Raw genomic sequence first — 23772 nt, 5'->3', positions numbered from 1 at the left:
TACCAAACTACCTGGCGATATGGGATTCTCTCCACACTACACCAGTGGGGATTTCAGGGAAATTTGCCAACGATTATTTAGAACTTAATTTTCCTCCGGCTCTTTCGAGTCCAAGTAGGGAATGCATACTCTCAATATTACGTTCAGGAAAATGGAGTACCTCAGGGATCGGTACTGAGTTTCACGTTGTTCACAATCGCCATCAACGGCATGGTTGCCGCTGCTGGGCCCGCAGTCGTTCCATCGCTGAATGTAGACGACTTAGCTCCACATTACAGCCCCGGAAGGGTGGCGTTTGCTGAGAGACAGCTACAGCTATTAGCCGAGTCGGCAGATGGGACCTGCAACATGATTTTCGATTTTCAGCGGCGAAAACCTCATTTGTACGCTTATGTCGACGTCGGCTTGTGCATTCCGAACCAGAGCTCCGCTTGCGAAACAGTGTCTTACCAATGGTAGACACCTGCAGATTCATGGGTCTCCATTTTGATAAGAGTCTAACGTGGCAGCCCCACATCCGTCAGTTGAAGGCTGCCTGCACGAAGAGACTTAACATGCTTAAGTTTCTCAGCGGTACTTCGTAGCGGGCTGACCGTGCGGTACTGCTACGATTTTATACGGCAACCGTCCTCTCCCGAATTGACTGTTGAAGTGCAGTTTATAGCTCAGCATCAAAATCTACGCTGAGCCTTTTAGATAGTATTCACCACAGTGGAGTTAGGCTGGCAACGGGAGCTTTCTGTGCTAGCCCCATTCCCAGCGTACTCGCCGAAGCGGGAGTTCCACCTTTACGGATAAGGAGGCAGCAGTTACTCCTCACGTACCCTGCCATAATTCGTGAAATGCCGCTATATCCAGGCTATCAATGCATCTATCATACGCAATACCACCGGAGGTACCAAAAGCGGCCGAATGCCACACGGCCGGTTGGGTTTCGAATTGATAGCTTGTATCGTGATTTGAATAGCGATATCGGTGGTTGCCTTGAACAAACTTTTAGCGAGGTAAATGAAATGTCGTATGGCTTTTAGTGCCGGGATATCCCAGGACGGGTTCGGCTAGCCAGGTGCAGGTCTTTCTATTTGACGTCCGTAGGCGACCTGCGCGTCGTGATGAGGATGAAATGATGATGAAGACAACATATACACCCAGCCCCCGTGCCATTGGAATTAACGAATTAAGGTTAAAATCCCCGACCCGGCCGGGAATCGAACCCGGGACCCTCAGAACCGAAGGCCAGTACGCTGACCGTTCAGCCAACGAGTCGGAGTTTAGCGAGGTACCTTCGTGGTTGGTTCCGCGATCGGACATACGTCTAGATCTACTCCGTGGACCCAAGGTGAACACGGACTCCTCCGTTTATCGGAGGTATTTCCAGTACTTCATTCACCAATATCCGGCCGCGAGACATATCTTCACGGATGGTTCTAAAATCGGAGATAATATTGGTTGCTCTTTCATTACCGATGATATGAGCACGAAGATCTCGCTTTCTAGTGTATGTAGCGTGTATGCTGCAGAGATTTACGCCATCTTAGAAGCTCTGCAGTTTGCACTGGGTGACGAAAGAAGGCACTTTCTTATGTGTACCGATTCGTTAAGCTCTCTGCAGTCTATTGAAGCTTGTTTCTCGCAACACCCACTGGCACAGCAGATCCATGACCTTCTAGCAAGGTTAAGTGATCCTGGCACCAGAATTACTTTCGCGTGGCTTCCAAGCCACGTTGGGATTGCGGGAAATGAACTTGAACATGAAGCTGCAAAGGAAGCTGTACTTTTACCTCCAAGACCTGTCAATTACCTCCTAAGGATATTTTTTCTCAGCTACGTCGAACCATCTTGGAGTCCTAGGAATCGGAGTGGCTAGCTATCCGAACTCCCAACAAGCTGAGATCAATTATGAAGACAACTGCCGAGTAGCGGTCGTCTTTCCGATCTTCACGGAGAGAAGCCATAGTATTGTGTAGGATGAGAATAGTCATTTACGATCTACGCACTCTTATCTCCTAACGAGTGAAGACCCCGCAGTGTGTTCTTGAGGTGTCGACTTCACCGTGGCCCACATCCTCACAGATTGCGCCGACCTCTCTGGCCTAAGACGGAGCCTCGGCCTGCAGGGAACACTCGAACGCATACTAGCCGATCACGCGACTACTACTGATTTCGTCATCCGCTTTATGTGCGACAGTGGACTAATCAAGGGTATATAAATTACAAGTGTGCTGTTATTCAGGGAACGCAGGTTCCCTTTTGATTCGTTAGTAATTTTTCGGCCTAATTCAATAACTTTTTGTTTTATTTTGTACTGCGTTTCCAAATTCCTTTGTTGTATAAATAATTTTGTTTTTATTTTAAATTTATTTTCCACTAATTTGTTCAGAGAGGATGACTACCTCGATGTACTTCATCTTAAAACGAAAATCAGCACCACCACTCGCCTCTTACAACAGGCATGGGGTACTGTGGGTGTATTGTTTATTTGCTTCCCCTACCCACGGGTGGTGGTGCAGTTCAAATCACAAAGGGGATGTCACGGGCACGTTTATGGCATGTGCGGAAAGTGGTGATATGGCAGATCAAATGTATTCCTAAATCTGATAACTGCATATTACATTCTCTGTAATTTAACTCCGGAGATCTTCCAACGTGATAGCAAATATTACTTAATAAAGTTACCCACTTTCACCTGATGCTGCAGCACTTATTATATCTCCTGGGTTTGCCGTAGTGTTTGCGATAACTTACGTTTTGGTACTAGGGTCTCGAATGATGTAAGACGTATGCTGTTTTTGTACTTACAGAGGGGATAGGATAGCATCAGAACTGCATATGGGGGAGAAAAATATGTAGTGCTATCCATAGTACTTCACATGTAGGTAGGGAGACAAAATGCTTTCTTAAATTACACTGAACAACTTCAATAATATATAGTTTCCCTTTACCTTGTCGACAGCGGTAAATCTGCGACCTTCTTCCGGCATCTGGCTCAGAATATCAGGTGATGAGAAGATGGGCTCCAGATAAAGCCATGTCGATTGCACTTTGATCCATTCATCTAAAATTTCTTGCAGAAGATAGAGTTTGGCTTCCCATGACCTGAAATTAAGTAGATATTTTAGTGAAATGCAGAGAAAACGGGACAATGGCTTGACATGCATTCTACCCTTATTCGTGGAAATCTGATTCGCAGTTTATATCCTTAACGACCGAGCGTAACCGTATACGATGGTTGGGGCAAAACTCATGGAAACGAATTTTTTCCGTAAGAATGCGAATAATGGGAATATACAGATGGGAGTGGGGTGCTGAAGAATGTATGAATAATGCCGAGCAGGTTCACCAGGTGTAGTATATAAGGCGAGGAAACTGTCAGCCATGAACTCCATAAGCTATATATGTGTATTCTCATTTACCGCCACATTTATGGGAAACCCTCAAAGTACTCCCTTAGATTGCCACAATACGTAGCCAACGATGCAGGAAACGTTGGATAACAGTCGCCTCACCGTGTGTGAATTTTACTACCCCATGATTCACGGCGTTTCCTATGTCCTCTCCCAAAGTTTCACACGCAACGGTTCTTTCACTTCGAGCGGGTGAGGTCAAAATCGGACGGAGACGGGTCCGGTGACTGTGGGGGTTTTCAGGTACTTCCGACCCCAGCGCTGAATGGTGATTATATTATAATGATGGAGTTTGATGATGATGATGATGCTTGTTGTTTTAAGGGGCCTAACATCGGAGGTCATCGGCCCCTAATGGAACGAGATGAACGACAGGATACAGCATAGTTAAAATTTTAAAACGTATCCACTGACTAGAGTTTAAAAAATGGTGATGGAAAATGAGTATGAGATTAAAACAATCAGTGGATCTGATCCGCAATGCCTTATTTTGTAATAAAATAAGAGAAAATACAGGAGACAAAGGAATAAGGCATTGCTTGCTAGGACAGATATATATACGTACTTTACATTAGACTTTAAAAGAACACATTAAAATGCGCAACACAAACTAAAATGAAGTCAATGGGAGAAAAGCGCTATGGACACAAAAAACACTAGGACAAAGGACATCACACACGAGAAAACAAACCACTATCCCTCATAAAGCGGATGACGAGGTCTGCTGACTGCTCGGCATCTCGCAAGATAAGGGAGATTGTACTTGGAAGGTTAAGACTACGGCGCAGATCGACCAGGTCCACACACTCCGTAAGAATGTGCACCACGGTAAGATGGTCGCCGCAGGTACAAACCGGAGGGGGTTCTCCTTTCAAAAGATGCGAGTGAGTCAAGATACCGTGGCCGATCCGAAGACGACACAATACCACGGCTTCCCTCCGCGAAGCCCAAAGGGAAGTCCTCCATATCTTCGTTGTTCCTTTTATCGCTCTCAGCTTATTTTTTCTTTTTTGGCTAGGGGCTTTACGTCGCACCGACACAGATAGGTCTTATGGCGACAATGGGATAGGAAAGGCCTAGGAATTGGAAGGAAGCGGCCGTGGCCTTAATTAAGGTACAGCACCAGCATTTGCCTGGTGTGAAAATGGGAAACCACGGAAAACCATCTTCAGGGCTGCCGATAGTGGGATTCGAACCTACTATCTCCCGGATGCAAGCTCACAGCCGCGCGCCTCTACACGCACGGCCAACTCGCCCGGTCTCAGCTTATTGGGAAGTGGAATGGCCTGCCACTCCATCTCCCAATGGGACATAACAAGATGTCGCAGCTGGGAGCGAATATCACTTGCTGGAACCTTGAAAGGCAACGGGGGCAGTGTAACTGCCTCCTTGGCAGCCTGATCTACTAACTCGTTTCCCTCTATGCCCATGTGGCTTGGGAGCCACAGAAACGTGATTCTGGTGCCAGAATCCCAACACCCGGCCAGCAGGTCCTGGATCCGCTGCAACAAAGTGTGCCGAGGGAAACAGGTATCTATAGACTGGAGTGAACTCAAGGAGTCAGTACACAGAACAAAGTGTCGGCACTCATTGTACAGTGCGTACCGCAGAGCCTCACATATAGCATAGAGCTCTGCTGTGTACACACTACAGGTTGCTAGAAGAGCAAAAAGGAACCTATCATTGTCAACAACGAACGCACCGCCCACCTTCGTATCTGTCCTTGAACCATCCGTCTAGACGACGACTGAACCTGGATAGCGGCCAACAACGGACCGGAAGAGCCTCCGATAAATCGAAGGGTCCGTGTGTTCCTTTGGGCCAGTGTGCAGATCCAGGATTATTTCAGGTCGTCGTACGACCCACGGATGTACCCCACTTGGTTGTCTGACAAGACAAGGAACCGAAGGTACGTCAAATAATTCGAAACTGCTATCCAAGCGTATCCCAACCGGCCGCGTCGCTCGAGGACGAGCAGCGTACAGGAAACGGTTGCCATTGTTGAACACGCAAGGATAGCTTGGATGAAGTGGCATCTGTCGCAAATTTGCAGCATACGAAAGAAGCATTTGCTGGCGCCTCAGATGTAAAGGCGGCATACCAGACTCAGCGAGCAGGCTGGCAATGGGGCTTGTACGAAAAGCTCCCGTCGCCAACCTAACCCCGCTGTGGTGTATGCTGTTCAGCTTCCCAAGCACGCTTGGCCTTGCTGAGCCATATGCTGCACTGCCGTAGTGTAACCTGGATAAAATGTGTGCCCTGTAAAATTGGAGGAACACCACGCGGTCAGCTCCCCAATTAGTGCTGCTAAGAAACCTCAAGAGGTTAAGCCTCTTGGTGCATTGCACTTTTAGCTCCCGCACGTGTGGCTCCCACGATAATTTGCTGTCAAAAAGGAGCCCAAGAAATCGGTAAGTGTCAACAACTGGAAGAACGACATTTCCTAAATAAAGCTCAGGATGTGGGTGAAGAGTACGTTGACGACAAAAGTGGACAACGGAGGTCTTTGCGGCAGAAAACCGAAAGCCATGTTCTAAGGTCCACTTCTCCACCCTCCTAAGAGCTTGCTGTAATTGTCGCTCTGCGACTGCCATACTGCACGACCTATAGTGCAGAGCAAAATCGTCCACAAATAGGGACGGTATTACTGCTGGACCAGCAGCAGCGACAATACCGTTGATGGCAATCGCGAACAGAGTGACACTAAGGACCGATCCCTGTGGAACTCCATTTTCCTGAACGTGATATTGCGAATATGTCCTCCCTACTCGGACACGGAATAAACGGAGGGACAAAAAATTCGCGGCAAGTTACCTCGGAATCGCCATTGATGCAGGACTGAAGGGATACCATATCGCCATGTGGTGTCGTAGGCCTTCTCTAAGTCAAAGAGAACAGCTACCAGGTGCTGTTTACGGAGAAAAGCATCCTGGATAGAGCTCTCCAGGCGGACCAAGTGGTCAGTGGTCGATCGAGCGGCTCGAAAACCACACTGACATTCCGACAAGAGTCCTTGTTTCTCCAGACACCACACGAGTCGGCGATTTACCATCCTCTCAAATAGCTTACACAAGCAGTTCGTAAGACAAATCGGCCTGTAACTTCCTGCATACTTAGGATCTTTGTCAGGTTTGAGGACAGGAATGACTATGCCCTCTCGCCACTGAGACGGAAAATCACCCTCCATCTTGATATGGTTGAACACACGAAGGAGATAGAGTAGACTATCATCACTAAGGTGTTTCAACAACTGGTTATGTATGTTGTCCGGTCCAGGAGACGTGTCCTTGCAAAGCGCTAGGGCGCTGCGGAGTTCCCACTCCGTAAAGGGCAAGTTGTAGTCCTCTGAAGCTTGAGAGGCAAAACTAATAAAATAGACTAAGGCATTATCTTGCAGTGCAATCATGTATGGCATTTAAATAAAAAATTTAAAACGCATTAACATACACAACACTAAAACAGAGCCAACAGAATAAAACGCACTTAACAACAACACAAAAATAAAAACATACGGCAAACTCATACTTAAACACAATGAAACAGGCCGCTATCCCCCATAAAACAGATGACGAGATCTTTGATTGCTTGTCATATCGTAGGATGACGGAGATGGTACTCCGAAGTTTCAGACTACGGAGCAGATCGGCAAGGTCTACACACTTCGTAAGGATGTGTACAACTGTCAAATGACCGCTGCAAGTACAAACCGCGGGGGAGGGGGCTTGATGATGATGATGATCATGACGACGATAATAGTTAAACGGGCCTAGCAACTAGGTCATCGGCCCCTAATGGTACAAGATGCAACGAAATGACACGATAATTAAAACTTCAAATTGTATATCCTGACTAGAATCTACAACGAATGATAAAAAAAAGACCATGAATCCATAAGAGTCCAATTAACAATTCCTCATTTTCAGAGATGATGCATGTTGTTCAAAGGGCTCCAAAATCCAGGCCACCGGGCCCTCATGATAGTAACAGCTGGTAGGGCAGAACCATGGTGTTCCTCCTATAGTGATACTGATCACAGGTAACGTAGACTCATGGTCTTTCTCGCAAGGTGGTATTTATGATGATCATGATGATGATGATGATGATGATGATGATGATTGCTGTTTAAAGGGGCCTAACATCTAGGTCATTAGCCCCTAATGGTACGAAATGTAATGACAAATTAAAAGTTCAAAATCATCCACTGACCAAAATAAGAAATGTCATGACGAATGAATGGATGGATATGAATTTAAAACAATCAGCGGCCTAAAAACTACCATAAAAATAGTATTACTGACCAAGGGACCACTTCTAAAGCACAATCCTGAATCGAGGACGCTGTTGCCCAAAGAGGTCCAAAATCCAGGTCAATGGTCCTTTATAATGGTACATATCGCTAGTAAAGTAGAACCATGGTATTTGTCATGTTGGGGTACTAATCAAAAGTAGCGTAGACTCACGGTATACCACACATTATGGTACTACTCACAAGTATTGTACTTCGCACAGATAACGCAGACCTATAGTGTTCTTCACACAATGGCGCCACACATAGGCAACGCAAACCGATGGTGTTCCTCACCTACGTGTACTAATCACGGACGCCGGTATTCTCGTGGTGTTCCTCATATGGTGGGTAGTAATCACAGGCAACGCAGACCTACGATGTCGCTCATATAGTGGTTCTAATCACAGGCAACGCCCAGACCCGTGGTGTTTCTCACAATGATACTAATCACGGGTACTGGAAACCCACAGTGAACCCCTCTCTGTTGCTACTAATCACAAAACTCTGATATACCTAATATAGTGGTACTACTCGCAAGTAAAGGCGACCCATGGTGTTCCCCACGAGATACTAATCAAAAGTAGTTTCATGGTTCTAATAAAATCATCCCTTGGTCGCCTCTCACGACAGGCAGGGAATCTCGAGGGTGAATTCTTCGTCTCTATCCCCCATCCACATGGGGTAGCAGGAAAAAAAGAAAAAAAAAAGATCCGTCACTTCGAAAAATGAAGTAACGGACGAAGAAAGGCAAGGGCCACGAAGGGCGTATAAACGAAGGAGTCCCTAGGCCTCGAATGCTCTAATAAAGTCGGGGTCAGAAAAGAACAAGAATTGACCAAACGAGGTCAGAGAGGATAGATGAAAGTGAGGAGACTGGCACAAGTAAGTGTAAGCAATGCCAGGACTCAGCTAAGGGCCCCGTGGTCGCCAACCCACGTTCCAAAGTTGAGAGCGCCTTGGGCCCCTTTAAGTCGCCTCTTACGACAGGCACGGTATACCGTGGGTGTATTCTTCGTCTGCGTCCCCCACCCACAGGGGGTGGTATTTATCACAGGTAATGTAGACCCACGGTATGGCACACACAATGGCAGCACTGGTGTTTCGCACATGAGGGTACCACTCACAAGCAACGCAGACACATGGTGTTTCTCACATAGTGGTACTAACCACAGGCGCCGGTATTCCCGTGGTGTTCCTCATTTCGTGGAACTAATCACAGGGCACGTATACTCACGGTGTCGCTCGCATAGTGGTACTAATCATAGGCAGACCCACGGTGTTTCACCCATTATGGCTGTTACGGAGATATCCGTGGAGCAGAAAGAGGTGAAAAAAGGTGCTGGTGTTGAATGGGTCTAACTACGATATCAGAAATTGAGTTAACACTTTAAATATTGGTTATATTTCTTTCAGAATTTCAACCTTAACAATTTTTTCACTCAGTGAAATAATGGGCTTACAGGTACAATGACAATTTCAAAATTGGAAAATTCAAGATCCAGAACTTTAACAATTCTGGGCTACAAGCCCCTAGGTTACAAATTTACAATTTCAAAGTGGTATTATTAGAAAAGAGCTTACGTGCTCTCCAACACTCATCCAATTTTAACCGCCCGCTTAAGGCAGCATTACACAAAACTTTATGATCTCTGGCCTCTCAAGGCACAATTTACACTTAACAAAGGTAGTTCACAGGGGTATCTAGTACCCAACCTACTGGGCCTTAGTAGAAAAAGAACAGGATAATTTAATGGTCCGAAACACAAACTGAATGGAGGTGTACACTTGCACTCCTAGATAATGAAGTATTAAAACCCTAACAGGGCTCTCGACCCAGTGATACAGAGGCTAATCCCAAGCTACTGAGGTGACTATAATGAAAATTACTTTAAGGCATTACAGAAAAGGAAAAAACAGATAAAAAAATCGTAGTCACCTCGAACCAAGTTGAAGGGGAACTCGAGAGGGTAACGCACTCTCTATCCCCGAATTACAGTTAAAGATTTTATGAATTTTTTACATTAGCCGAACGAAATTTTACATTTTAGAAAAGGTTGGGTTACATAGTTAGAAATTCGGACCTTCCCCTCGGATAAATTTGCGGAGACAGCAAGAAAGATAGAATTTACGTGGCCATTACCTCGCTGTTGTTCTGCCTGCCGAGGAATGAGGTGCCTCGCCTCCTGCCTTAACACACACACTAGGAAGGACGACGATCACTGAGACAAGATAGCCAGAAAAGCCTCAGCTTATATACCCGGAGGGAAGGTTCGAGAGGATTCTGGACTAATCCGGACACACCCTCTCAATTTTTATTGGACAATTCAAAAAGCGACAGGAAGCCTGTGATAGGCTGAAAAATAGTTGCAGAAAATTCCAATTGGCCAGATTTAAAACTGGCGGAAAGAAAAATGTTGCCAACCCGAAAATAAATGAACATTGATTCAGTCAGGAAAACCCAGAAAGGAGCGCAAATGGCCACCTCCATACATTTTGATTTTTGGGGCAGTAATTGAACCTGTTATTTTCCACGAAGGCCCGGTAGAATGGGTACCCAATACCCCTGTGTAAACTTAGAAAGTAATTGATATGGTCTAGTAAATTGTAGGCTGTGCCTAAAGAGGCCTGAAAGTGTAATTTTATTGAACAATGGCGCTCTAATCCAAATTGCAAAAGTTAATGGTTGCCTTGAGTAGGCTGTAAGGGTTTAGGAGCGTAGTCTCCTTGGTAGAATTGTAGAGCATTAAGGCTCTTTTATTCAAATGCATAATATATTTGTGTAAATAATATTGAGTGGTGCATTTGGAAGGCCGTAGCCTGTAACCGTTGGAGCAAAGTGCTCTTGAAAATTGTGTTTTAAATATCCTGTAAAAGAAATTGGGAGATGCCTCTCATTGTCTATCTGTCTAAACGCAACGGTAGTGACGTGGGGACCTTGTAAATAAGCTCGAATTTTGTAACTAATATTTTCTAGGTTTTTCTATTTTGTACAAACCTACCTCTATACCAGAAATCTTGTTGTTTGATAAAATTTAATATCTGAAAAGAAATACAACCTTCATTTTATTTTAAATTAATCTTTGACTATAGTAGATAGACCCATTCAACGAGCACCTTCTTTCACCTCTCTGTGATCCACGAAAACCGGGTGACAATGACGATGGTGGTGGTTGTTTAAAGGGGCCTAACATATAAGGTCATCGGCCCCTAATAGAACGAAATGAACGACGTGACATGATAACTAAAATATTAAAATGAATCCACTGACTAGAGTTTAAAATAAATGATAATGATTGATTGATGCTTGTTGTTTAAAGGGGCCTAACATCTAGGTCATCTGCCCCCAATGGTACGAAATGAAATGACAAATTATGACAAATTAAAGACCCACAATTCTCCACTGACCACAATTCAAAACGTCAGGACGAAGAATGAATGGATGGATGGATGGATGGATGGATGGATGGATGGATGGATGGATGGATGGATGGATGGATGGATGGATGGATATCAATTTAACACGATCAGTGGAACCGACCCACAGTGCCTCACATGCACAGAAGTGTTGTATGTCCGGCGCTCCCTTCTCGCTCCGCCAGCCAGCTACACGCGCGCCAAGTGTCATTCTTCTAGCCTCGACGCGCAGCCCTCAGTGCGCGTGCCTGAACCATCGTGTGTGTACTATAAAGAGGAACTCCCAGCCTGTCCTGATGCCCACTTGCCCCGGTGTCCAGCTCCAGAATACACCCTACGTCGAGCACGGAGGCTACTCCTCTTGAAAATGTGCTTCGGCCAGGTGGACTGAATTTCTGGCAGTACGAGGTCTCACCTCTGGTCACCGCTCCTCTTATTCCGCTGCCCATATCCAGTCATACTATTACATACCGTCATATTTCCTTAATTAATGCAAGCTCCCTTAGTTTCGCTAAGTAAGAATTCTTCCTACATTGAACTTGCTTTTATGAACTCAGCAAGGAAGGACTTTCCAAAACAATTATGTCAGTACTTCTGATAGTTTTCGACTATCGACTTTTCATATATCAAGGACTATCTTTTCAAGATAGAAGTGGATGTAAATACTGCAAACTTGTATATAGTGTACAACAGCTAGACTCTTTCTCAAGATTCTTAATTCATTTTGCTTCAAGTTAAATTTCAGTTTTATTTGTGTAAATAGTGTATTTTGCATTTGAAGCGAATAATAAAGTTGTTTTGTAAATCTCAACCTTGGTTACAACAAGAAGCTGGCGTATTACTGACCAAGAGACTGCTTCTATAGCACGATACTGAATCGATGATGCTTGTAGTCGAAAGGAGTCCAAAATCCAAGTCATCGGCCCCTCATAAAGGTACTTATCGCTAGAAAAGTAGAACCATGGCATTTGCCATACTGCGGTATTGATCAAGAGTAGCGTATACTCGCGGTATTCCACACATTATGGTACTGATGATGATGATGATGATGCTTGTTGTTTTAAGGGGCCTAACATCGAAGGTCATCGGCCCCTAATGGTACGAAATGAAAGAACAAAAATTGCGAAGGCATCCACTGACCAAAGTAAAAATAAAATATGGCATGAAGAATGAATGGATGGACAGGAACTCAACAAAACACAAAACAAACAAACAAACAAACAAACAAACAAAAACCAGTGGATCGGACTCAATACAGATCGAAAATAACATTATTACCGACCAAGGAACCACTTATAAAGCACAATGATGCTTGGTGTCTAAAGGGGGTGCAAAATCCACGTCTAAGGCCCCACAGAATGGTACATGTCGCGAGTAAAATAGAACCATGGTATGTGTTATGTTGGGGTATTATCAGAAGTAGCGAAGACTCACGGTGTTCCACAAAAGATGGTACTACTCACAAGTATTGCAATACGTACAAGTAACGCAGTCCTATGGTGTGTCTCACACAATGGCCCACCTCAGAGTCAACGCAAACCGAGAAGGTTCCCCACCTAGGTGTACTAAACACGGGCGCCGGTATTCCCGTGGTGTTCCTCACATAGTGGGTACTAATCACAGGCAACGCAGACCCACGGTGCTGCTCATATAGTGGTACAACTCACAGGCTACGCCCAGACCCGCGGTGTTGCACACATGGGTACGACGCACGGGTACTGGAATCCACCAGGCCAGGCTTATACTGCTACTAATTACAAACCTTTTTCGTACCGAATTTAGTGGTACTACTCGCAAGTACAGGCAACCTATGGTGTTCCCCGCGTGATGGTACGATTCAAAATTAGTTTCATGGTTCTAATTCAGTCAGCCCTTGGTCGCCCCTTTTAGTCGCCTCTTACGACAGGCAGGGGATACCGCGGGTGTATTCTACATGTGCGTCCCCCACCCGCAGGGGGTCATTATGGTACTACTCACAGGTAATGAAATTCGCACATGTACTACAGACCTACTGTGTTCCGCACATTGCGGCGCCATTGACAGGCAACGCAAACCTATGGTGTTCATCACCTAAGTGTACTAACCACAGGGACTCGTACTATCCCGTGGTGCTCCTCATACAGTGGATACTAATCATAGGCAAGCCAAAACCATGGGTTCGGTCATCCCATGGTGTCACTCATATAGTGCTACTAATCACAGGTACTGTAAAAGCCGTCGCGCTCCCGTTTGCTACTAATCGCAAACGTATTTGGCACCCAACATAGTTGTACTACGCGCGAGTAAAAGCGAGCCATGGTGTTCCCCGCATGCTGGTACTAATTATAGCAGAAAAAGTCTCATGGTTCAAATTCGTTCATCCCTTGGTCGCCCCTTTTAGTCCCCTCTTACGACAGGCAGGGGATACCGTGTGTGTATTCTTCGTCTGCGGCCCCCATGCACAGGGGATACAGTATGTATCTCTCTTTAATGTAATGTTCTCGCTTCTAGCATAAATAAAAATTGTATGTCTAAAGATGAACTCTGTCATTATTAGGACCATTCTTGCCGTTCGGTACAACATGTTACATTTGTCTTTCACGGAATTCTGTAAAGTACGTGCAGTGAAAAACACCAAGTATTTAGAAAAAATACAGTCTTCTGACCGACTAGTATAATGAGAAACTATAACTATTGTAAATACAAGTACAACAGGGTGATAAATTGCTGCATTTAGTGTGATGATGATGATGATGCTTGTTGTTTTAAGGGGCCTAACATCGAAGGTCATCGGCCCCTAATGGTACGAAATGAAATAACAAAAATTTCAAACGCATCCACTGACCAAAATGAAATAAAAAATGTCATAAAGAATGAATGGATGGACATGAACCCCACAAAAAAAAAGAGGAAACAAACAAACAAAATACAGGGGATCAGACTCAAACAAAGATAATACATAATTGATTACTGACCAAGGGACCATTCATAAAGCACAATGATGCTTGATGTCTAAAGGGGTGCAAAATCCATGTCTAAGGCCCCACAGAATGGTAAATGTCGCGAGTAAAGTAGAACCATGGTACTTGTCATGTTGCGGTACTAATCATAAAGTAGCGAAACTCACGGTGTTCCACACAAGACGGTACTACTCACAAGTATTGTACTTCGTACAGGTAACGCAGACCTACGGTGTTTCTCACACAATGGCGCCACTCAGAGCCAACGCAAACCAATGAGTTTCCTCACCTAGGTGTACTAGGCACGGATGCCGGTCCCACGGGCCCCGTGGTGTTCCTCACATAGTGGATACTAATCAAAGGCAACGCAGACCCACGTGTCGCTCATATAGTGGTACAAACCACAGGCTACGCCCAGACCCGCGGTGTTGCTCACATGGGTACGACGCACGGGTTATGGAAAACCCACAGGGGAACCAACTCTCTGCTGCTACTAATCACAAACCCATTTCGTACCGAATATAGTGGTACAACTCGCAAGTACAGGCAACCCATGGTGTTCCCCGCGTGATGGCTCGAATCAAAAGCAGTTCATGGTTGCAATTTAATCATCCCTTGGTCGCCCCTTTTAGTCGCCTCGCACGACAGGCAGGGGATACCGTGGGTGTCTTCTTCATCTGCGTCCCCCACCCACAGGGGGTAGTGTGTTTGGTCCGCGAGAGGTATTTTATTTCCCTCAAGTCCGCCGGCAAGCCGGTTAGGACCCCCCTATCCGCCACCTGGGACGCGCCACGTGGGAGTATCACCTCTCCCCCTGCTACGCCTGCGTAGCAGGTTCGTGGGCATTTAGTGTGAGAGTTTTTTTTTTTTTTTTTTTTTTTTTTTACAGGTGTCATACTATGTTTGCTTTGAATAAAGCTATTTTGTCGATAATCCATGGATTTTTGTCATTATTCCTCTGTTCCGATTTTGTGGAAGAGATAGAAGCCCTCTCTGCAAGTAAATTAAAAGGCTAAAATTCAAAGATTTTTAAAACTCAAGTTTGAAATCAAGTCATATTAAAATAATCCATACTAGGTTAACATGTAAGCTAAAATTGGTTAACAGACCACTGACCCTCAAAGCCGTTAATAACGTCGCCTTTCTGCTCGCCATCACTCTAAATGAAGGGCATGGTACTAGGCAGTTTTCCCTTTCCTTGGAAATTGGCCAGATCCACACATTCGGAGAGGATATGTACCACGGTCAGTTGCATGTCGCAAGTGCATGGAGGTGGTGTCAACTCCTTAACAGTGAATGGGGGTGTATACTGCATCTTAAACTAGTATCAATTGATCAAGTGGAATACTCACAATATTTCTTCTTCAAACGGTTTGATGAACGGAGAACTCTTCATTGTCTGCGTCTTCACAATATGATCATCCAGGAGTAACTGAATATCATCTACAGCAGACAAAATATGAGTACCACTGTCTCGATACGCAACGACAGTGAACAGCAAACCCGACCATTCCATCTTCATTTTCTTGAGTGCCTTCTCCAGATTGTTCTCTTTGGTGGCAGATTCACTGATCGCCTCGAACTTCGGTAGGAACTCTTCCAATCCGTAATCAATAATCTTGGCTAGAGTAAGATCTGCGTCAGGCCGTATTGGAAATCCAACAATTTCAGAAACTCTCTCCCAGTGGCGATCTTTCATGCCAGGATTACCAAGAGTCTGGACAATTGGCATATGCTCGCGGAATACCTCGATTGTTTCTCTCACCTGGAAAAGAGATTAATCATGTCTCAAATATATGCTCAAACAAAATAATATACAACAATCACATGGGCTTTTTATTTTGATCTGACACCATTTACGTTGGTTGCGTGGTGAAAACCTTCTAGAACAATGAATTACTGATCACCCCAAATCGGCAAAAAATGGTAGAGAATTCAAAATAAGAACGCGATATTACCCTTCGTTAAACCGTAGAATGAATTTTCATACTGCTAAGCAACATTCTAAATCAAAAGGTTAAAAAAGACTTTTTCAACAATATCCGCCCCTAGTTATCATAATCAAGTCAACTGGCCTGAATTCATCTCTTTAAAAAGCAATTTATGGAGACAGCTGTTGAAAGTTACACTCATGTTCATAAAAAACAGAACACCTTGAAAGGCTAGATATAGGCAGTTCATATTCACAGGACATGTTCATTAGTATGTTCCACAGAAACGATTGGCATTTCAGTCACCTAGGTTTAGCATTTTTCCTAATGCCTAGTAGGCACAGGGTCCTCCTTAGGCACTTGTTCCATGCGTGACTGCATCGACGCGTATAAGGCGCGAATGGCGTCCTGTCGTATAGCCATCCATGCCGCATTCACCTGGTTCCACTGTTCATCTTTGGTGATTAGCATTGGGTCACGGCGCCGCACCCGTCGTTTCACCACATCCCACACATTTTCAATTGGCGACAAGTTCGGTGATCGGGCGGGCCAGAGCAACAGTGTGACATTCTGTAATGATGCTGCTGCTGCTGATGATGATGATGATTCTTGTTGTTTTAAGGGGCCTAGCATCTAGGCCATCAGCCCCTGATGGTACGAAATGAAATGACAAATTGAAAGTTTTAAATCATCCACTGACCAAAATAAATAATGGCATGAAGAATGATTGGATGGATATGAATTTAAAACATAAGTGAATCCTACAAAAACCAACTACCATAAAAAAGAGTATTACTGATCAAGAGACCACTTCTACAGCACAATCCTGAATCGAGGCTGCTTGTTGTCCAAAGGGATCCAAAATACACGTCAACGGCCCCGTATTATGATACTTATCGCTAATAAAGGAGAACCATGGTATTTATCTTGTTGGGGTACTAATCAAAAGTACCGTAGACTCGCGGTATTCCACACATTATGGTACTATTCACAGGTAATGAAATCCCACATGTAACACAGATCTATGGTGTTTCGCACACTGCGCGCTATTTCCAGGCAACGCAAACCCATACAGGCAACGCAAACCTACGGTGTTCCTCACATAAGTGGACTAACCACAGGGACCCGCACTACCCCGTGGTGTTCCTCACAGAGTGGGTACTAAGCATAGGCAAGGCAGAACCATGGTGTCTCTAGTCCCATTGTCTTGCTCATATAGGGGTACGGATCAACAGGTACTGTAAAAGCCGGCAACGCACTATCTTACTACGAAACACAAACCTATTGTGTACCTAACACAGTGGTACTACGCACAAGTAAATGCGACCCATGGTGTTCCCTGCTGATTGATTGATGATTGTTGTTTAAAGGGGCCTAACATCTAGGTCATCGGCCCCTAATGGTACGAAATGAGACGAAATGGAATGAAATATTAAAAGTCTAAAATTCTCCACTGACCAGAATTCAAAAGCGTGAGAACGAAGAATGAAACGATGGACATGAATTTAAAACAATCAGTGGTTGCGACCCGATGTGTCTCACATTCACATAAACAGACGTGATAATATAGTATTACTGACCAAGGGACTACTGCTATAGCATAACACGGAATCGATTATGCGTGCAGTCAAAAGGGGGTTCTAAATCGAAGTTATCGGCCCCTCATAACGGTACTGATCCATAGCAAAAGAGAACCATGGTATTTGTTCTGTTGCGGTACTAATCAAAAGTAGCAGAGACTTGCGGCATTCCACACATTATTGTACTACTCAGAGCTTACGAAATTCGACATATAATACAGACCTATGTTTTTCTCACTTTGCGGCGCCATTTACAGGCAACGCAAACCTATGGTGTTCATCACATAGGAGTACTAACCACAGGGACCTCTCCCTATCCCGTGGTGTTCCTCATATAGTGGGTACTAATCATAGGCAAGGCAGAACCATGGTAGCTATCATCCCATGGCCCTGCTCATATGGTGGTACTAATCACAGGTACTGCAAAAGCCGACCGCACGGTGCTCCTGTGTGCTACTAATCACAACACCAATTTCGTACCTAATGTAGTGGTACTACGCACAAGTAAAAGCAACCCTTGGTGTTCTCCGCGTGGTGGTACTAATCACAAGTAGTTTCATGGTTCTAATACAATCAACACTTGGTCGCCCCTTTTAGTCGGCTCTCACGACAGGCAGGGGATACCGTGGGTGTATTCTTCGTCTGCGTCCCCCATCCACATGGGGTTTTGTGTCTGGTCCGCGAAAGGTATTTTCTTTCCCTCAAGTCTGCCGACAAGCCGGTTAGGATCCCCCTATCCGCCACCTGGGACACGCCACGTCGGAATATCACCTCTCCCCCTGCTACGCCAGCGTAGTGGGTTCGTGGAGAAGCCAAAATAACTCGTGTTATGCATGTTGTTTCGTCATTTACGGTCCACCTCGTCTCGTCGTTAAAGACAGCTAGTGAAGTGAACTTTGGCCAATCAGCATGATTAAGAGTCCATCGAGACGGAGCCTCGACGGATTTTTGTTTTTCAACAAAGTAAGTTTAATGAAAAAGTGGTCACTATCACATAGATCATCGTGTGTATTCCACCGAAAAGTCGGAACCAACGTTCAGGTACATAAACTTAAGTCTATGCGAGAATATATGCCGTAAGGTACACCGAAATGAGTTGGTTGACCTGTGTTCAAAATACATAAATCCAGCTCTGTTACTAATGTTTACAGTTCTCTTTCCCCGGTATAAGGCGACTCAGAGCCCCATATGGGGTGATGGGCGTTAAAATCTCCCAATAAGAGGAAGGGAGGTGGAAGCTAATCTATATCAATGACATCATTTACGTTAAGAGGCTGGTCTGGTGGAAAATACACATTACACACTGTTGCTATAACAGACAGCTGTACCCGCACCGCATCTGCATCCAGTGGGGTTCTTACAGGAATATCTTCGCTATAAAATAAAAATGCCCATGCCACCAGACGTCCCTTGAGGAAAATATCGTTCTGTCGATCCGCAGATGTAGATGGCAGCTCGACGTCCATCCCGTCATCGACAGACGGCAGGACTGACGCCCAGAAATTCGACGCCTGCCGGGGGAGGGAAGTCTGCATAAAGGGGATCAGGCGTACCTGCTGGCGCAGACTCATGCCCTCCAGATGGAAGGCATGATTTTCCATTCGCATAAGTGCGGGAGCGCCCGGTAAGGACGTTCCTATTCTCCGCCTTCTTTTCGTGTTTAGACGGGCTGGGAGATAATTTCCCAGCCCTGGTCGACGATGCTGCATCCGCCGGCTTGGGCACGGCATTCGACGACCTGTGAAATGGGGAGGGGAAACTTGGGCTTCCCAACCCTGCTTCGCCGGCTCGGAACTTCCAGCCGGTACAGACTTCTTTGTGGTCCAAGGTGGGGTATTCCCCTCTATACTGTTTGTGGCTGTGCTCGCAGGAGCAGCAGCCGCCTTGGGCGCAGAAATCGCAACAGGTTTAGACGATAGAAATGATGAATCTGGAAGACTCTGTGCTATCTTCGCGTAGTGAACGTCTTGGCGGGTACATTTATAGCACTGAACTTACGGGCGCTTCCCGGTAGGTAAGACCATCCAGGGTCTTGATCTCCTGGATCTTCTTCTCACAGAGATATACCGGACAGTTCCAATTTCGGGGCGAGTGAAGACCAAGGCAGTTAGTGCACTTGTAAAGAGTTGAGCACTCCGGGTCGTGAGCTCCTCTGCCACATGTACCGCATACAGACTGATGCAAACAACGAGATACCATGTGCTCGAATCTCTGGTATTGATAGAAGCACATGGGTGGCGGGATGTAGGCCTCACATCGCAGCGATATGTTGTTACCTTGAATTTTCTGGAAACACTAACATTTTGAAGGAGACAACGAACGCACCCATGCACGTATGTCATGCCACGGTGCTTCATGTTTTCTATAAACTCATCGTCAGTGTTCACGATGAGATCACGGTGGGAGATAACTCCAAGAACCAGATACAAGGTCTTGAGCTCTTCCACTTTGACGGTAGTATCGCCAAAGTGATCGCACTTGAGCAACAGATCAACTTGCACGGCAGTGCGCGTCTCTAACATTAAACTACCGTTGCGCATTTTCTTCAAATCTTCCAGTTCATCGTAGACACCTTCTATGTGCCTGCTTAATAAAATCGATTTTACCAGCTTGACGTCACTCCCATGAGTTCTGGTAGCAACCAGAAACCTAGGGAAGCTGGATCCCATTCCATCATGCTGCGCTTTTTCCCCGGATGTTGAACCCCTCAAGGAATCACAAGTTAAAGATTTCGAAGCCATGCCCGAAATCATCCTCCCCGAATGCCTCCCACTCCGATCAGGGGTCTCTGGAGCCGGAACAAGAAGCCAAGGCCCACCTGATCATAGACGGCATAGCCCGGGGTCCGATGTTTGTCGATGCCTAATACGGAATGACTGAGGCAATGTGCACCAGGACTCCCTTCCTCTAATCACCCGCAATAGCACGTGCCCCATAGCGTGTACAGAGCACTAAGTATAGAGAAAAGATTAAAAAAATAATAATATTATGTCCTTCTGGCATTCGGCTGTGCGGTGACCTGTGTTTTTCGGGCGCAATCACACACGTAAGAGGCCCATCTCTGTCAGCGCGCACTTTAAGAATTTTGGATCGGTCTACAAATAACCCTTAAAAAAATAAGAAATAAAGAGGGGACCGATGACCACATGAACGTTTTAGTCGCCTTCTACGACAGCCGGGGATCGCCTGTGAATGTTTTAAGCCCCTCCCATGCACAGGGGGTCCAACACAAGATACCACACCGCAATCAATACCCGCGCATAGAGCGCCCCTTTTAGTCGCCTCTTACGACAGGCAGGGGTTAGCGTGGGTGCATTCTTTGTCTGTGTCCGCCACCAACAGGCAGTTTTACACATACATTTCTGTAAAGTTCAATCTTTGCAGTTCTGTTTGTTGGCATCCTCTTGATGTCTCCAAACCACTTGTCTTGATAACTATATCTTATTGAGGAGAAAATCGTCTCTACTTTCTCTCACATGTCAAAGTAATTAATTCCGTTTCCTCCGCGTAACCCAATGAAATGAATATATTTAAATATTCACTTAGGACGACGTCTATGTACACAAAATAACTTACGTTACACAAAATTACTCATTTTGCTTCCTCGATATAATCTAATGCACTGAATAGAACGAGACATTAGGCACAATAATACTCTAAATATTTAAATCTATTTTGATACGTGTCCCTTCACTAACTGTAATTGAGAGCCGTGCAAGCAGATGCTATGCTGTAACCTCCGACAGAACGCATACACTGCTCTTTTACCTGCCTGAGCTGGAGCGCTGCTCACTCAGCCGAATCGTGCCCGCCTTTCCCTGAGGCCTTAAGAAAATTAATGTGCAACAGTAATAATAAGATGTATCGGTTAGTCTACTTAGTATACATACCTGAACAAATTATACTTACTGTAGTTGCAAGTTGTTTTGCTGCTGGAACATCGGTGAAGGTTTTCTCCAGTTTATAAATGGTGCGGTAGTAATTGCCCACATCAACTTCAATGTCGTCAGGATTGAAAGTTCCAACCCTGTTATTCATCCAACTGTCATATTTTGTTGAAAATTCAGACGCATTCTCGTAGAGTTTCTTGAACGGAGCCAGTTTGTCAACCACCTAGAGAGAGAAATGAAAACATAATTTTTGTATGAAAAATAAGTTACACATTTTAATTTACCTTATCCAAAGATTAGTATGTTGCTGTTTGCGTCATTAAACCGTACACCGGTTTGATAGAAATATCCATGCCACCCTATATTGTGCTAAACATTTTTATGTAACTACTACCTCCTACATCAACTGTACTATGGTGATGATAATGATGATGATGCTTGTTGTTTAAAAGAGCCTAACATCTAAAGTCATTGGTAGAAGATTGACGACATGATTTGGTAACTAAAATATTAAAATGTATCCACTGACTAGAATTTAAAATAAGTGGGGATGAAAAATTATTACGAATGAGATTAAAACAATCAGTGGATCTAACTCGCAATGCCTTATTTTCTAATAAAATTATAGACAATACAGGTGACAATGCAATAAGGCAATGCCGGATGTGTATATATATATATATATATAATTCACATCAGAAATTAGAATAACGTATTTAAATACGCAAACACGAACTAAAATAAGAGTCAATGGGATAAAAGCGCGTATAACAAAAATACACTGACACAAAGGGCATTATTGCACACGATAAAAAAAATTACAACTATTCCTCACAAAACGGCTGACGAGGTCTGCTGACTGCTCGTCATCGCGCAGCATGAGGGAGATGGTACTCGGGAGTTTTGATTGATGTTTGTTGTTTAAAGGGGCCTAACATCGAGGTCATCGGCCCCTAATGGTACGAAATGAGACGAAATGAAATGACAACTTAAAATTCCAAAATCCTCCACTGACCAGAATTCAAAGCATGAGGACGAAGAATAAATGGATGGACGTATATGAATTTAAAACTGTACCGGTTGGTACACCTATACGCTGCACATTTGAATTTTCCGCCTTAACGTACTCCTCTACAGTTGAAACTCTGAACTTTGAAACTGAATTAATTCAACCGTTTATCAGAAGATGTCACTGTGTTAATTTCGAATTGTTTTTGTTTACTATTATCAAGAAGTGTGGACATTCTCTCACAGATGTCTCTACCAAAAAACTATGATCATGCGCCCTGGTGCAAAGTGATGGAACTTTTCTTGAAGATATTTTCTACTCATAAGTTTTCCTATAACTAAATTTCGTTCTTTCATTTGTGGGTTGGCAATATAAATCTTTTCTTTCCGCCAGTTTTGAAGTTAGCCAATCAATAATTTCCGTCATTAATTTTCAGCCAATTGTATCTTTCTTCCCCAATTTTTGATGTGTAAGTTTTAGTTAGCCAATAAACGCATGTGGGTGTGTCTTAATTATTCATGAAAGGTCTCGAATCTTCCCCGAGAGTATAAAAACTGCCGATTTTCCTGGCTCTGAGCCACTCGAACAACATCTAGCATAGTGTGTGGAAGTGTAGCAGGGAGCGGGTAGCGCCTCTTCCTTCGGGCAGCAGCTCTTCAAAAAGGTAATGGCCGTTTAACCACTTGATTTTTTTGCTAGCTCAGAAGTTTAGCCCTCGGGGAAGGTCCGAAACTTTTTCAATGTAACCTACCTTTCGTAAAATGTAACTTAGTGCCGGCTTATGTAAAAGTTTCTTATTATTTAACTGTAAATCGGGGATAGAGAGTGCTTTACCCTCTCGAGCTCCCCTTCATTTTGAGTGAGGTGACTACGTTTTCATAACCGATTTTCTACTCTTAATGTATTAAAATTTTCTTATACGAGTCACCTCCCTAGTTTGGGAATAGCCCCTGTATCATCGGCCTAGTGCCCCTTAGGTTTTATAAAGTTTCATGTAGGAGTGCAAGCAACGCCTCCATTCATCTTGGTATTTTGGGCATTTAATTAACATATTATTTTTCTTTTAAGGCCCTGTAGGCTGGGTACGAGATACCCCTGTTTAATTCTTGTAAGTTGTGCCTCGATGGCAAGTTTTTGTAAAGTCTGGTATTACCTTTAATAGGATTGAAAATTTGAGAGCGGGTCAGCTCTGTCTTGTGTTTGAAAAGTGCCTCTGGGAGGCTTGAGGTTAAAAGTTGGGAGCAAGTGCTCCTTGAATGAAGGGGTTTTCTGCCCTTTGAATAAATGAGTGTACCTTGGTAATGTTGGGCTAGTAGC

General features: G+C 44.5%; 1 protein-coding gene across 1 annotated transcript in view; it reads right to left on the bottom strand.

Annotated features, from left to right (window-relative positions):
- Positions 1-23772, bottom strand: part of Dhc36C (Dynein heavy chain at 36C) — a 911918-nt gene that overhangs the window by 863558 nt on the left and 24588 nt on the right. The window contains exons 4-6 of the mRNA XM_068227203.1: positions 21466-21669; positions 15398-15810; positions 2943-3096 (exon numbers count right to left, since the gene is read on the bottom strand). Coding sequence (XP_068083304.1) covers positions 2943-3096; positions 15398-15810; positions 21466-21669 — 771 coding nt within the window. The remainder of the gene's footprint in view (positions 1-2942; positions 3097-15397; positions 15811-21465; positions 21670-23772) is intronic.

This window comes from Anabrus simplex, chromosome 4 (genome assembly GCF_040414725.1).
Source record: "Anabrus simplex isolate iqAnaSimp1 chromosome 4, ASM4041472v1, whole genome shotgun sequence".
NCBI lineage: Eukaryota > Metazoa > Arthropoda > Insecta > Orthoptera > Tettigoniidae > Anabrus > Anabrus simplex.
Note: the sequence above shows the minus strand (reverse complement) of the source record. Positions and strands in the feature narration are given on the sequence as shown.